The 15,841-nt window shown below is 35.1% G+C and overlaps 2 protein-coding genes across 12 annotated transcripts in view; one reads left to right on the forward strand and one right to left on the reverse strand.

Moving 5' to 3' along the window:
* Positions 1 to 15,841, reverse strand: part of ANKS1B (ankyrin repeat and sterile alpha motif domain containing 1B) — a 1,024,648-nt gene that overhangs the window by 902,048 nt on the left and 106,759 nt on the right. The window lies entirely within an intron of this gene.
* LOC100469388 (dolichyl-diphosphooligosaccharide--protein glycosyltransferase subunit 4) lies at positions 3,243 to 3,384 on the forward strand. Its single transcript, XM_002930235.3, has one exon. The coding sequence runs from the start codon at positions 3,243 to 3,245 to the stop codon at positions 3,354 to 3,356; it is 114 nt and encodes a 37-aa protein (XP_002930281.1). The 3' UTR covers positions 3,357 to 3,384.

Below are 15,841 nucleotides of genomic sequence, written 5' to 3' on the forward strand. Positions count from 1 at the left end.
AAGAACTAGGATGATCGGTAGGGGAAGAAAGGGATAAAGAAAGGGGGGTAATCGGAAGGGGGAATGAAACACGAGAGACTATGGACTACTAGAAACAAACTGAGGGACTCAGAGGGGAGGGGGGTGGGGGATTGGGATAGACCGGTGATGGGTGTTAAGGAGGGCACGTATTGCATGGTGCACTGGGTGTTATACGCAACTAATGAAGCATCGAACTTTACATCGGAATCCAGGGATGTACTGTATGGTGACTAACATAATATAATAAAAAATCATTAAAAAAAAAAGAATGAATCTGGAAGCTTTCCTTCCTCCTTTATTTTGGGATAGGTTGAGAAGAACAGGTATTAATTCTCCTTTAAATGGTTGGTAGGCTCCTATACTGTTGATGGGAATACAGATTGGTGCAGCTAGTCTGAAAAACAGTATGGTAGTTCCTTAACAAGTTAAAAACAGAACTACCTTATGACCCAGTAATTGTACTACTAGGTATTTATCCAAAGGATACAGGCATAGTGATTCAAAGGGCACATGCACCCCAAAGTTTATAGCAGCACTATTAACAATAGCCAAAATGGAAAGAGCCCAAATGTCCATCAACTGATGAATGGATAAAGTAGTGGTGTACACACACACACACACACACAACACACACACACACACACACACACACACTGGAATATTACTCAGCCATCAAAAAGAATGAAATCTTGCTATTTGCACTATGTCAATGGAATTAGAGTATATTATGCTAAGTGAAATAAGTCAGAGAAAGACAAACACCATATGATTTCACTCATATAGAATTTAAGAAACAAAACAGATGAACATAGGGGAAGGAAAGGAAAAATAAAATAAGATAAATTCAGAGAGGGAGGCAAACCATAAGAGACTCTTAACTATAGAGAACAAACAGGGCTGCTGGAGGAGAGGTGAGTGGGGGGATGGGCTAAGTGGGTGATGGGCATTAAGGAGGGCATTTGTTGTGATGAGCACTGGGTGTTACATGTAAGTGATGAATCACAAGATTCTGCCCCTGAAACTAATACTACACTATATTGTTAAGTAACTTGAATTTACATATAGTCTTGAAGAAAAGAATAAATAAATAAATAAATAAATGAATGAATGAATGAATGAATGAATGTTTGGTAGAATTCACCTATGAAGTCAACCACCTGGCCCTGGACTTTGTTTGCTGGGATTTTTTTTTTTTTAAGATTTTATTTATTCATTTGGGGGCACCTGGGTGGCTCAGTTGTTGGGCATCTGCCTTCGGCTCAGGACATGATCCTGGAGTCCTGGGATCGAGGCCCACATCAGGTTCCTCCACTGGGAGCCTGCTTCTTCCTCTCCCACTCCCCCTGCTTTTGTTCCCTCTCTCGCTGGCTGTCTCTCTCTCTTTCAAATAAATAAATAAAATCTTTAAAAAAAAGAGAGAGAGAGAGAGAGAGCATGAGAGCACAAGTGGGGAAGCGGCAGAGGAAGAGGGAGAAGCTCCCCGATGAGTAGGAAGCCCAACATGGGACTCGATCCCAGGACCCTGGGATCATGACCTGAGCCTAAGGCAGGCGCTTAACCCACTGAGACACCCATGCTGGGAATTTTTAAATCGTTGGTCCAATTTCATTCCTGGTAATCGGTAAACAATCTGTACAAATTTTCCATTTCTTCCTGCTTCAGTTTTGGTAGGTTATGTGATTCTAGGACTTTATCCATTTTTTTTCTAGTTTGTCCAATTTGTTGGCATATAATTTTTCACGATATTCTCCTATAATCCTTTGTATTTTTGTGGTGTCAGTTGTTATTTCTCCACTTTCATTTGTGATTTTGTTTGAGTCCTTTTTTTTAATGAATCTCATTAAATGTTTATCAATTTTGTTGTTCTTTTCAAAGAACCAGCTCCTGGTTTCATAGATGTGTTCTTCTGGGGTTTTTTAGTCTATTTCATCCACTTCTGCTCTAATCTTTATTTTTCCCTTCCTTCTACTGGCTTGGGGTTTTGTTTGTTCTTCTTTTTCTAGCTCCTTTAGCTGTAAAATTAGGTTGTTCATTCAAGATTTTTCTTGCTTCTTAAGGTAGGCCTGTATTGACATAAAACTTCCCTCTGGAATCGCTTTTGTTGTATCCTAAACATTTGGGCCATTGTGTTTTCATTTTCATTTGTCTCCACATATTTTTTTTTTAATTTCCTCTTTGATTTCTTGGTCAGCCCATTCATTGTTTAGTAGCATGTTATTCAAGCTCCAGGTGTCTGTGTTCTTTCGAGATTTTTTCTTGTGGTTCATTTCTAGTTTCATAGCATTTTGGTCAGAAAGGATACATGGTATGACTTTGATCTTTTTTAATTTGTTGAGGCTTGTTTTGTAGCAGAACGTGTCATCTATTCTGGAGAATGTACCATATGCACTTGAAAAGAATGTGTATTCTGCTGTTTTAGGATAGAATTTTCTAAATATATTTGTTAGATCCATCTCGTCCAATGTCATTCAAAACCACTGTTTCCTTGTCAATATTCTGTTTGGATGATATATCCACTGATGTAAGTGAAGAGTTAAAGTCCCTATTATTATTGTATTACTAACAATTAAGATACTGATTCTGGTTCAACTTCATTTGTCCAAAGAACTTCTTGAGGAATTTTGTCTGACATATCTGCCTTGATACTACAAAAAAATATCTACACATGTATAAACTGAATGCATATAATAGAATCAAAATCTTTTTTTACCTTGATATTCTGAATACATTGCTCCACTATCTTCTAGCATCTGCTGTTATAATCAGGACGACCAAGGTCAATTTGATTCTCTCTCCCTTTTAAATACTACCTGCTTTTTCAGTCTGGATTCTTGTAATATGATTTTTGTCCCTAGGATTCAGAATTCCGCCAGGATATATCTAAGTGCAGGTCTTTTCCCTCCAACAGTTTTGGTTAGCACTTTCTGCACTTTCAATTTAAAGATTCAAATTTGTCTTCATCTTGGGGAAATGTTATTTTGGTTTTATTACTGTTTCCTCTATCTACTTATTCTCTCTTTCTAGAACATCTATGACTAGAATGTTAGATCCCCTGGATGTATCATATACACCTTTTTTTCCTCTAATTTCTCTGTGTTTTTTTCCCTGCCTTCTGAAACAACTATTTTAATCATATTTTTAATCACTGGTTTATTTTCCAAAAATGTCCATTTGTTGGACCTAGTGCACACACTGCATCAGAACAAGCCCAGCCGATCAGGATGATCACAGACGTCCAGCTCGCCATTTTCACCAACATGCTGGGCATGTCACTCTTCCTGCTTGTTGTTCTCTATCACTACGTGGCTGTCAACAATCCCAAGAAGCAGGAATGAAAGTGGCACTTTCTCTGCCTCAGGGTTCTAGGACACAGTCTGAGGCAAAATGGAGGGAAATCTTCACATTTCCCTTCATCACTTTACCCATCACAACATACAAATCAACTACACCTGGATTTTTCCAAACATTTATTTCCTCAAAGTCCTTAACCCTATGGAACAAGAAGCTATCACTGAGTAGGGTCCAGTACTGGGGCTTTCTTTTCTATTCCCTCTCCCCAGTCTAAAAATATAGATTTAAAAAAAAGAGTCTAATTCCGTGTCTGAGTTATTATTTTTATGAACTCTTTTTCTCTAATATTTATCTTAAGTCCCTATTAACTTGAAATTCCCATCTTCTTGCTATCGTCTTTATTTTAAATGTGTAACTTCAAAGTAAACCAAATTCTCTATCATCTAACTCAAATTTTTAATACACAAAACACATCAATGCTAGGTTTTTATAAATATAAAATAGCTATTTTTGTCTTCCTTTTTAATCCCTACAAAATAGTTGAAAGCATTTTACAATCCCAAACAGAAATACCACAATTACATTAAGTGACTCAAGGGACAGAGTTAATTTTGTATGAATAAATTTGCTTGATTGCTCTTTTTCAGTGAAGATTGTGTTAATGTGAAGTTCAAAACTGATAGCTCTATTTGCTTTTGACAAACACATATGGGCAAAATTCTTCTTACCTAGTTCAATATACTCTAAATCAGCTACAAATATAAACACTAGTCCAAGTTCTCCACAACTAAAAGAAATAAAAGACACCTGATAAAAATCCAAGAATAAGTATTTTGAAAATTAAAGAACATAAGAGATTCAATAATATGCTCTTCCTTTCCAGCTCCTTTCTGTTTGACTTTCCATAAAAATCTGTACTAATAAGATATCTACGTTTTCACTCTAACTATAAATTTTAGTTTTCCTGGACAACAGCCAAATATTCTGAGTAGCTGCTCTCCACCTCTATATTTTCCAGCTCCACTAACTAGTCCTACGTGGAACTAAACCGTTGTTTGTTCATTCGTTTGTTTTCCTGACCATTTGAAACTCTAGAAATCATCAGAATACAGATGGTCTTCTGTGTTAAAAAGAGTGAAACAAGTTGAGGAAAGTCTTAACATGTTCAGGAAATTCTTATCTAAAATACCTATTCAGAAGATTAAATGCCTCTTCTGCCACATACCCCAATCCCCAATCCTCTCCAGTTCAACTTTTCCGAATTAAGTTCTCCTCCCTCACCCTACCCCAACGTGATCACCATGATGAAATCAGGACATAAGTAAAAACATCCTAAGTATTACTATACCTACTATTCCATTTCACAAATCTAGTTACACTAATCAAGAAGGAGATACTAAAAATCTAAAGGAATTTCTTTAATCTTCAGAATTTAGAACATTGTATTATGATATCCTTGGAGTTATTTGGGCAAAAATACTTAGTAAGTTGAAAGGAGTGGAACACACTTTCTAAAGAGGTCACAAGGAAGTAAATAATAGGAACAATGACAATACTAATAATGCACTAACTCTCATAATGAAAGATGTTACTAAAACAGGGTAAAAGGCATACAGTTAGGGTAATAACATTTCACTACCAGTCCTACATACAAAAAAATCTTTTGCAAGACCACGTGACGTAATTATGCAGCCTGTGTCAAGGAATATAGTAATGGTTTTCCAAATTATGTTCTTCAGAACCTCTCAGGGATCTCACATAAAACAAGTTCACATTCTGGGACTATTCTGCTTCATTCAGATTGCTATCTCCTTCATTAACTTATGCATACAATAAATACTTAATAAACTGCTTATTCCATGCAGGTACTGTGGTTAACTAGCACCTTCTATGATCACACCTGTGAATATAAGGGAAATAATCCCTACCCTCAGGAAGCCTAGTCAAGGATACAAATATCAATCAAATAATCAGACAAGTAATTAATTAATGGCCATAGATAGAAACACTATAAAAGATAGGTATAGAGTGCTACAAAGACATATAACAGGGAATCTTCGGTGAGTTTTATCCATCTTACGAGTTTTCTCATAGTTTTTAGCTAAATAAAGGGTACCTGCTCCCAAGCCACCAAATAATGTAAGCTAACCAGGCTAACTTCTGGTGGCAATACCAAATCTAAACTCTGATGCCCTACTTTATCATGACACGATTCAAAAAAGCCACCAATTCAATCATTAAAGTATCTTAAGTAGCGATGCCTGGGCGGCTTAGTCATTAATCATCTGCCTTCAGCTCAGGTCATGTTCCCAGGGTCCTGGGATCGAGCCCTGCATCGAGCCCTACATGGAGCCCTGCATCAAGCCCCGCACTGGGCTCCCTGCTCGGTGGGGTGCCTGCTTCTCCCTCTCCCACTCTCTCTGCTTGTGTTGCCTCTCTCACTGTGTCTCTCTCTGTCAAATAAATAATTTTTTTTAAATTATCTTAAGCATCTCTAAGTACCAGGCACTATCTTAGATGCTTTAGGACTACAAAGGAACATTCACTTGAGAAATATCTCAAAATAGTTTACTGAATGTCTGATATGCTAGGCATTGAGACTGTTTCTATATAAGAATTAGTTTCCAGCATTTCTCAGAAAATTTATATTTTTTTGAATTCCAACTCCCCCCTCAAAAAAAAATCAGTCCAGAAATAAGGAAAATCAGAACTAAAAAAAGTATTATAATTCTGCTGTGAGAATTAAAGCTTAACAACATGGAGACATTACTGGTTGTAAGAACATACAGATGTCAAGCTGGCAACAAGAGCAGTAAGTGCTGACACAACACAAGGAGTAGAAGGTTAAGGTCAACATTTTTAGGAACCAGGGCAGGCAAACAGAAAAGAAAGAGGGTCACAATTGGTCAATTTTGTTTGTAACGGTTGTCAAGTTATGTGTGTGTTCATGGCCCTATTTGCTGCTAAGAGTAAATCACTCTTGAAAATAAAATAGGGGCGCCTGGGTGGCACAGCGGTTAAGCGTCTGCCTTCGGCTCAGGGCGTGATCCCGGCGTTAATGGGATCTAGCCCCACATCAGGCTCTTCCACTATGAGCCTGCTTCTTCCTCTCCCACTCCCCCTGCTTGTGTTCCCTCTCTCGCTGGCTGTCTCTATCTCTGTTGAATAAATAAATAAAATCTTAAAAAAAACAATAAAAGAAAATAAATATTAACATATGCATAAGATACCTTATTCAAATCCTATGAGTATATTTCAAGAAATAACAAGTTTTAGAAGCAAAGTAAGTCCTTACATTAGCAATTTGCCATGTGATTCTGTGTGGCCTATTAAGCTTTACTAGGTCTGAATGTTACTTAATTTGAAAAACCCACTAACCATTCAGTGGTGTTTGCTAGTGTTTGAATACACCGTGGAGGCTGTTCTTCTTTATAAATACTACTAAATTTATTATTTCTCATATAGTATATGAAATTTTAGATATTCATAATAATGAATATAACATATAAAGAGTGCTATATTTTAAGAACAACTTATGCTTTCAGAAATTCTCAAGAATTTCTAGGAATTAGGATTTCTTGTTCCTGAATCCCAAAGATTAATATTTATTGGGAATTTGAAAACACTATTTGGACTTCCTTCCTCTTTGGAGTTCTGAGTTTAGAAGACAAATACAAACATGGACATCAAAAAAAAGTGTTAGAGGTCTTATGATACAATTCTACAATGAAGACACAAAGGCAAAAAACACAGGACAAATCAGCCTGTAAAAGTTTGGAGAAGGCTTCATAAAAAAGGGAGATGAGTGCTTCATTTGTGTCCTAAAGACAAAACAAAAAACAAAAAACCCCTATTTTCCAGGTAGAGTAGAAGGACATATAAGGTTGCTGACAGTAATACATTCATAGGGAAGACTTTGTGCAAAGGCTAGGGTCATGAAAGTCTCTCAAGAATCTCAGGTCATCTACTGAGATGATCAAATATATATGTTAGAAAGAGTTCTCTGGAAAACACAAGGAGGATGGTTTCAAAAGTGTGTGTGACTGGGGATTAGTAGAGTAATCAGACTACCACAGTCATTAGGCACATTCCATGAACAATACAACTCTATGTATTGTTGAAGATCCATTCATATCTGATCGGTGTAGAGAGAAATTTGTAAGTAAGTAGAAATAGATGTATTAAGTTATAAATTGTAAAATAACAAATAATATTTTTAGAGAGAGAGAAGGATGATACTGATCTCTTCATATGTTCACATAATCACTTAAAGAAGAAAATCAATATTTTAAAAAAACCTTAGTATAGTAAATCAAGTTAAGAAGAGCAATTTCTTTAAAAAGAGGATCTAGTTACCCTGTCAATGACCCTCCTAAAGAATCTAAGGACACCTTATTCATTCTCTAAGTCTTGTTACCCCCCTGATTCAAATTAACCTAGAATTAAAAATACAGAATCAATAGAATTATTTTTAGTTGTCCATAAGAACCTAATTGTTTTCATTGCTATTTTTCTTTCAGATTATATTTAGGAAAGTCAATTTATTAGATGAACATCTATGAATTATAATCAGGCTAAAAGCTCTTATGCCTTCCTCCTCATCATCTCATTCTGTTGACAGTGTTATGCAGATTTTGTAAACAATTAAATCTGTTCACATGCAAATAATTTTGGTTTAATCATGAGCAACAATAAAGGAGTTCACACACTTCTTTTATATTCTTCATGCTCTACCCATGATCCTTTTAAAAGCATACTAATATATCCTATTATGTATTCCAAAGCTGTTACACATAAGTGAATGTTCTTTTCAAAAATTCTTTTGACATGTTACTGGAACAGCTCCAGAAAAAAATAAATAAATAATACTTTTGGGGAATTTAACTGAATCCTTTTTAGTAGCCAAATAAGAAGCTGGTGGAGGAGGGAAGCCAAAAATTAAAATAAATGCATTATTCATTTTTAACATAGGTTTTCTCTTATTCTTCATTATAACAGCTCTCGAAGTAATTTTACTGTTAACACTGAATTTTTGGAGTGGTGTTGTATAAATCATTTTTCCAAAGAAGGAAGCTAAAAAAATTTTCTGCTCACCATCAGTGCACAAAATTGAACAAGCGACAATCTTCACACACAATATGCTTCCAATGAGCATGCTCTTATGCATAAAAAAAGGAAACAAAGCATTTCAGGAGTGCATTTGTAAAAGGATATTTAAAAAAAAAACACACAAACAAAGCTTGAGAGTGGAAAAACATGAAAGGTTCTCCACAGTCAAAATCAGCACTAGACTGTTTTCGAAGGTACATTTAAAGCAGAACATCAACAATAAGAAAAAGCACAAAGGTAGACTTAAGACAGCTAAAGAACCCAGTTCATATGCTATAAAATATTTTTATTTTTATCTAACAGTCACCTAAACAAGGGTGCTATTCTGCCATGGCAAATATGTCCTAAAAATTGTTTCATATTTTCTATAATGCTAAGTAGTCTAGCTTGTTCATATGTATTGCTTAATGTAGCTAAATACTGAGTGCTCTTCAGTTATCAAAGATAGAAAGTTTAGGGATATGCTAGGATCTTTAATACAGGATAACAGATTAATCTCATGCACCGTTTTCACCTTCCCACTCAACATCCAAGTGCTACAGGCCATCCTATTTTTCTCTTATACCATCCCACCAAGAATTTTAACTGTAGCAGTAAGTGTGGAGAAGCAGAATCCCACAGGGGAGAAAGAGAGTGAAAAAGAGAAAATGTAAAGGTGGAGAAAATGACATAAGAAAAACTGGATTTATCTCCCTTAGCAGATGTCTCCAGAGAGCTCACCCAGTATTCCTAGACCAGATGGAAAGAACAGTATGGTACAGAATTCTCTATCCCTACACCCAGATGTCACAACGAATGGAGAGGCAAACCTTGTTAGGAACTAACACTTTCATGTGGACTGTGCTGTTCATTCACTCATTCATATATAGACTAACCTCTAGATAGTGGTTTTTCTTCTTTTTGATGCTTTTCTATGTGGGTGCCTCTCAAATTCCTTTATTAATCCCTGACCTCTCTCCAAAGCCCAATCATGTATTTCCAGGCCCTGACAATGATCTCCTTGGACCCTCTATCTCGACATCCCCAAAACCCAAACTCACTTTTCTTGATGCTGGGGAAAAAAGTTCTATCCCTTAATCTTCTCCATTTGGAAAAAAATCTCCAGGGGTTTCCCAATGACTGTTGAAAATATTTACAATCCTTTGACCTAATCACCAAGGATCTCATGATTCCACCTCAATCTAACTTACACTGCTGCTATGAACACTGGGATGCATGTGCCCCCTCTTTTCTGTATCTTTGGGGTAAATACCCAGTAGTGCAATCGCTGGGTCATAGGGTAGCTTAATTGTAATGTCCTGAGGAACCTCCATACTGTTTTCCTGCTGTTTAGACACCTAATGCTGCCCTGAGTCTGGCCTTGAGCCCTTTCTTTAATTCTGTGAACCACGCAGTAACTTCCCAATAAATTCCTCTTTCGATTCCTTAGCTAAAGTTGGTTTCTACTGCTGGCAACCTAAGAATCCCTGATGTGGAGCTGAAACCACCTTTGTGCCTGGTCTTCACAACTGAAAAATACAAATACTTCAAATGAAACTACTCTACCAAGATAGTTTTTACGGCCCTATCATAGAAGTACCAAGCCTATTTTTATCAAACATATAGAGGAGCATTTTTTTTTTTTTTGCTCACCTACTTTTCCTCACTTTTATCAGAATTAACTTTGTTCTCTGCCATATTTCCCCATTACTCAACTTTCTTCATATTTGAGCCAAGATTTATTGTATTAAGATTAACTACATTGATTTGTTTGCTTATTTGCTGTCCCAAGCAGTATTTATGTGGCTCACATTCTGGCTTAAATGTTGATTTTTTTCTTAGCATTTTTAACACCATTGTCCCTGATTCCAATGCCTTTTCCTAAAAATGTGGTATTGTGTTAAGAGTAAATTGTTTAAAAAAAAATAATTTATCAAAAAATTAATTGTTAAAGGTAAGACTCTAATACTTGCTCTCCCAGGTCTCTTCTATGAAATAAATTACCATAAGAAGATGTGAATTTGTGCCTATTTCTAATTAACAGAAGTTTAGGAATCTGAAAAATACAGCAATCACTTAATCTAAGCCTATCATTTTACAGATAAAGGAATTACGGTCTTCTTAGGCCATACTCCCTGATTTCTAGCATCACCACTGATTTTTGTTTTTACATTTCTTCTTTCATTCAAAGATGGTTCAAGGAAGAAGATAATAAACATATATGTTCAGTAATCCTTCTTCAACAAGAAAGGAAAAAAGAATCTGACATCCCTACTTAAGTCAGTGGCACCAGTAATCTCTCAGTAACTTAAAAGCCAAACCCTACATGTAGTTCTCTTCAACGCCTCCTTTCCTTAAATCCTTTACTCACCAAGATCACTGTAAAAATCAAATAAAAGCAATGTATGAGCTATAAAATGCTATATAAGTCAAAGGTCAATATTGCTATTATCTGTCCTTTCTCTTCCCATGCTACCAACCTAGTCAAAACCAATTTCACTTGTATCAGAATTAGAACAAAAACCAACAAATCTCCATTTCTTCCCCATTCTAACCCATCCTAGAGACAACTTTTGATATGAATCTCTTAATTCTCAAATTTTTAAGAAAGAAATGACACCAATAGTGCACTCTTTCACAGAACAGAAATATAGGAAACACTTGCAAATGTGTTTTTGAATGCCAGGATGACGATACCAAAACTGTATAAAGATATCTCAAGAAAGCAAAATCAAAGGTAAATCCTAACCCAGGAATATGAATGCAAAACTCCTAAATTTCCAGTATCAGGAAATCAAATCCTACAATAGATCAAAGGGATGATCAAGTTCAGTCTATTCTAGTAATGCAATATAATTTACTACATGAACAGCACGAGAAAGAAAAATTATATGATCATCTCAATAGATGCAGGAAAAGCTTTCTATAAAATTCAACACCAATTCATGATTTAAAAAAAAAAAAGAAACTAGCAAACTAGTAATAACATGCAACTGTCTTAGACTGATTATAGAGTTTCTATTTAAAACACAGCATTTAGAAGTCAGGAGGGTGGTAATCCTTTGGGAGTAGTAAATGTAAATGAGGAAGAGCTTCAGGAGGGCTGATTTGTTGATCTGAGTGCTTATGATAAAAATGTGTTCAGTTTACAAGAATTGTGCTATACAAATATTATATGCATACTTCTTGTATGCATATTATACTCCAAAAATAAATAAAAAATAAAAATCTACACCAATCATCATATTTAATTGTCAAATAATGAAAACTTTCTTCTTGAAACTGGAAACCAAATAAAGATGCCACTAACACCACTGCTCTTCAACACTTTACTGGAAGTCATAGCCACTGCAATAGGCAAGAAAAGGAAATAAAAGACATACGCGATGAAAAGGAAGATATAAAACTGCTACTATCATAGAGAACATCCAAAGGAACATAAAGATAAATTATTAGAATTAATAAGGAAATACAGCAAGATCATTGGATTTGAGGTCAAAATAAACAAGCAACTGGTTTTATACATCAACAGAAACAAAAAAAATAGACACAAGTTTCTAAATAGTATCATTAATAACATCAAAAATAAAAAATACTTAGTAATAAAACTAATAAAAGATGAGTAAGATCTCTACAAAGAACACTAGAAAACATTATTTTAAATATTTATGTATATGTATATTTTCATCACATGTACATCTTTAAAAAAATCATGTGTACAACCTAAAAATATACTCTTTTTATTTGTCAATCATATCTCAATAAAGCTGGAAAAAATCTGTAAGGAGGTCTAAATAAATGGAGAAATATACCATCCTCATGGAGTAAATACTGATAATATGTCAATTTCCCAATATCGTTCTATAGAGTCAATGCAATTTCAATAAAAATCTCAGTAGTTCTGTAGAAACTGATAAGCTAATTTTAAAATTAACATAGGAAAAATCAGAACAATCTTGAAGAGAAGGGAAGAGGCACGCCATCAGACATCAAAATAACAGTAATTAAAGTAGTGTGATTCTCTCTCTCTGTCAAATAAATAAATAAAATCTTTTTAAAAGCGGGGGCGGGGGTGCCTGGGTGACTCAGTCAGTTAAGCGTCTGCCTTCAGCTCAGGTCATGATCCCAGGATCATGGGATCCAGCCCTGCATCAGGCTCCCTGCTCAGGCACCTGGTCCTCTCCCTCTGCCTGCAGCTCCCCCTGCTTGTGCTCTGTCTCTGTCAAATAAACAAATAAAATCTTTTAAAAATAAAATAAATAAAATAAAATAAAATAAAATAAAATAAAATAAAATAAAAAAATAAAAGTGTGACACTGCTTAGCATAATATTTTCTAGCTCCATCCACGTCATTGCAATTGGCAAGATTTCATTCTTCTTTATGAATGAGTGATATTCCATTACATATATATGCCACAGAGGGGGAAAAAAAGAGTTCAAGGCAAATGAAGAAACAGAACTCTTAATTATTGAGAACAAACCGAGGGTTACTGGAGGTGAGGTGGGCAAGGCGATAGGTTAAATAGGTGATGGGGATTAAGGAAGGCACTTGTGATGAGCACTGGGTATTGTGTGTAAGTGCTGAATCACTAAATCGTACACCTGAAACTAATAGTACACTGTATGTTAACCAGAATTTAAATAAAATTTTGAAGAAAAAAATAGTGTGATATTGGCACAAGGATAAATACATGGACCAATGGAACAGAACAGAGTACAAAACAGACCCACATGTCTATTTTTCAAGTGTCACTGTAGAGTGGTAGAAAAAGAATAATCTTTTCAATAAGTGGTGCTGGTTCAATTGAATATCAATATGGGGAATGAAAACTGACATATACCTCACATCATTTCTAAAGTTCCAATTCCTAATAAATAAGAGCTCTAACTGTGAAAGAATATGTTAACCACTAGAAGTTTTATTAAAGAAATAATTCATGACCTTGATGTAAGCAAAAAGTCTTAGATACAAAAAGCACTAACCATAAAAAAAAATACTGATACCTTGAACTAAAATTAATAATTCCTACTCATCAACGATATTAATAAAGTGAAAAGGCAAGCCAGAGATGAGAAAATATATACCTGCTAAAATGGCTAAAGTTAAAATGACTAACAATACCAAATGATAGTTAGGATAGAGAGCACTCCCGTATTTCAAGAAGTGTAAATTTTTTATAGCACTCCTAAAAAAAGTTACTACAATCTAGTAATACTATTCCCAGGTATACATTCAACAAAAATATACTATCAATTGGAAGGAAGCATAAAGGGTGTTTCTGAGTGTTAGTAATGTTCTATCTCCTATGCTGGGTGGTAATTGCACAGGTTTTTTGTTTTGTAATAATTCATTAAGTTGTACCCTTATACTGAGTGCCCTTTTTTGCATGTAGGATAAAAGAAAAATCAGAAATGTCCATCTAGCAACCTGATAACTACTTTTTTTTTGGCACAAATGACCCAGTGATAAAATAAGGATGTGATATTTTGAACTAGATATTTTAGTTCATCTATACAGCCTTAGGAAAAGGTAAATATGTAATTTCATTAGGCTTTCTTTAATACAGAAAACAGTTTTAAAAGATCCATATTGTTTTTGTGTACCCCTTCGCATTCATAGATCCTAGATTGGGAATCAGTGCTCCAATCTAAAAAGAAATTAAATCACCTAAATATTTAGTAAATTTTGCCTCTTCTCTCTACAAACTGTTGTGTTTATATTGGAAATTACCTCTTTAGGAAAATGATAAGTATACCAATCCTAAGTTAACATTAAAAAAAAAAAAACACAAGGATCTTGTTCTCAATTCTTCCCAACAATGGATATATTATAATCTGAAGTTCTTTCCATGTAACTCCCAAATCTATGTTCTTGTTTGTCCATCTGTCAGACTCAAATCTTAGCTTAATCACATACAAACGATGTGACTTTGGACAAGTTTCTTACTCTCTGCTTCAGTTTCCACATCTGAAATGGAGATGATGTTACTAATACTTAACCTCATAAGACTATTGTGAGGATTAAATGCAATAATACATGTAAATCACTTAACACTGTGTCCAAATGGTAGATAAATTACCTTTGTCCACCTTATTTTTTAAAATGAAATACTATAATGCTGATTAAAAGCTTTGTGAGTATGAAAGGAATTGTTGATACGAAGGTTTTCCTTATAGGTGACTGGATTGGGAGGCAACCTAGCATTGGAGGTCTTCCAGATAGCAGTATACGGAAGCCTTTTCCTTAGAGTCATTCAATTCTTTCAGAGAAGAACATATTGATCTCCTATCTAGAAAGTTGCTGACTAGTTGATAATGTCAAAAGAATGGGAAAAGAGGTTCAATTGTTTTGTACATACATTTTTATCTGTCCCTTGTGTTTTTCTGCCTCAAGATACAACCCCTGCCCTCACTATACCTAGTATCTTCAAGCCCTTCCAATATTTAAAAATAGCTATTATTTTCTTCCCTGGGTCTTCTCTTCCCCAGCTGGTCTCAGCCATCTCCTTCAACTGCCTACATACCCTTCATTCATATTTTTTAATCAATAAACTCAAGAAATAATTGGTGATTATGCATTGTGATGGTTAATATTGTGTGTTATCTAAGCCATGGTACCCAGATATTTGGTCAAAAATTACTCTAGATGTTCTGAGGAGTTATTATTTAGATCAACTTAGCATTTAAATCAATAGATTCTGAGCAAATAAGATTATCCTCCATAATGTGGTAGGGCCTCATCTAATCAGTTGAAGGCCTTAATAGAAAAAGACTGACCTCCCAGGAAAAAAGAGGGAATTCTACCAGCAAACCAGCTTTGGACAAACTGCAACTCTTCCCTGAGTCTCCAGCATGCCAATATATCTTGCAGATTTTGGTCTTACCAAGCCCCCCATAACTACCAATTCCTTAAAATAAATTTCTGTACATATATATACATTCTGTTGGTTCTGTTGGTTTTGTTTCTCTGGAGAACCTTGGCTAATAAAGTTATTCTCCAGGAACATAAGGAGGACACACTACTCACCTTTGTGAATCTCCTAGTCTAAATTCATTTCATTATGTCTACATAATTCTTTAAACTCTGCCTCAACCACATCGACTATTTCAAATGCAGTCTAACCAGAATTCAGAACAAAATAAACTAAGATTCTTCATCTCCCTAATTCTAGCTACTATTGTTTCTTTACTATAGCCAAAAAGCAGCCTACTCACATAACTACTTAAATTGAGTTTACCATGATAAAATCCCATGTGCTTCCCATAAGAACTGTTGCCAAGCCATGTCTCATCAATCTGTATGTGCGTTTGTTTTCTGGGGCCTGCACACAATACCTACCACTTGCTCCTACTAAATATATCCTTTGAAGTTTAGCTTTTCATTGAACAATGTCAAAATCTTTTGGAGTCCTTATTCTTTCATTCAATATATTTATAAAC

The sequence above is a fragment of the Ailuropoda melanoleuca genome, chromosome 15 (genome assembly GCF_002007445.2).
Source record: "Ailuropoda melanoleuca isolate Jingjing chromosome 15, ASM200744v2, whole genome shotgun sequence".
Lineage (NCBI taxonomy): Eukaryota > Metazoa > Chordata > Mammalia > Carnivora > Ursidae > Ailuropoda > Ailuropoda melanoleuca.

Excerpts from the sequence above, each read along its gene's own strand:
- LOC100469388 (XM_002930235.3), top strand. The coding sequence starts at position 3,243 with ATGATCACAGACGTCCAGCTCGCCATTTTCACCAACATGCTGGGCATG.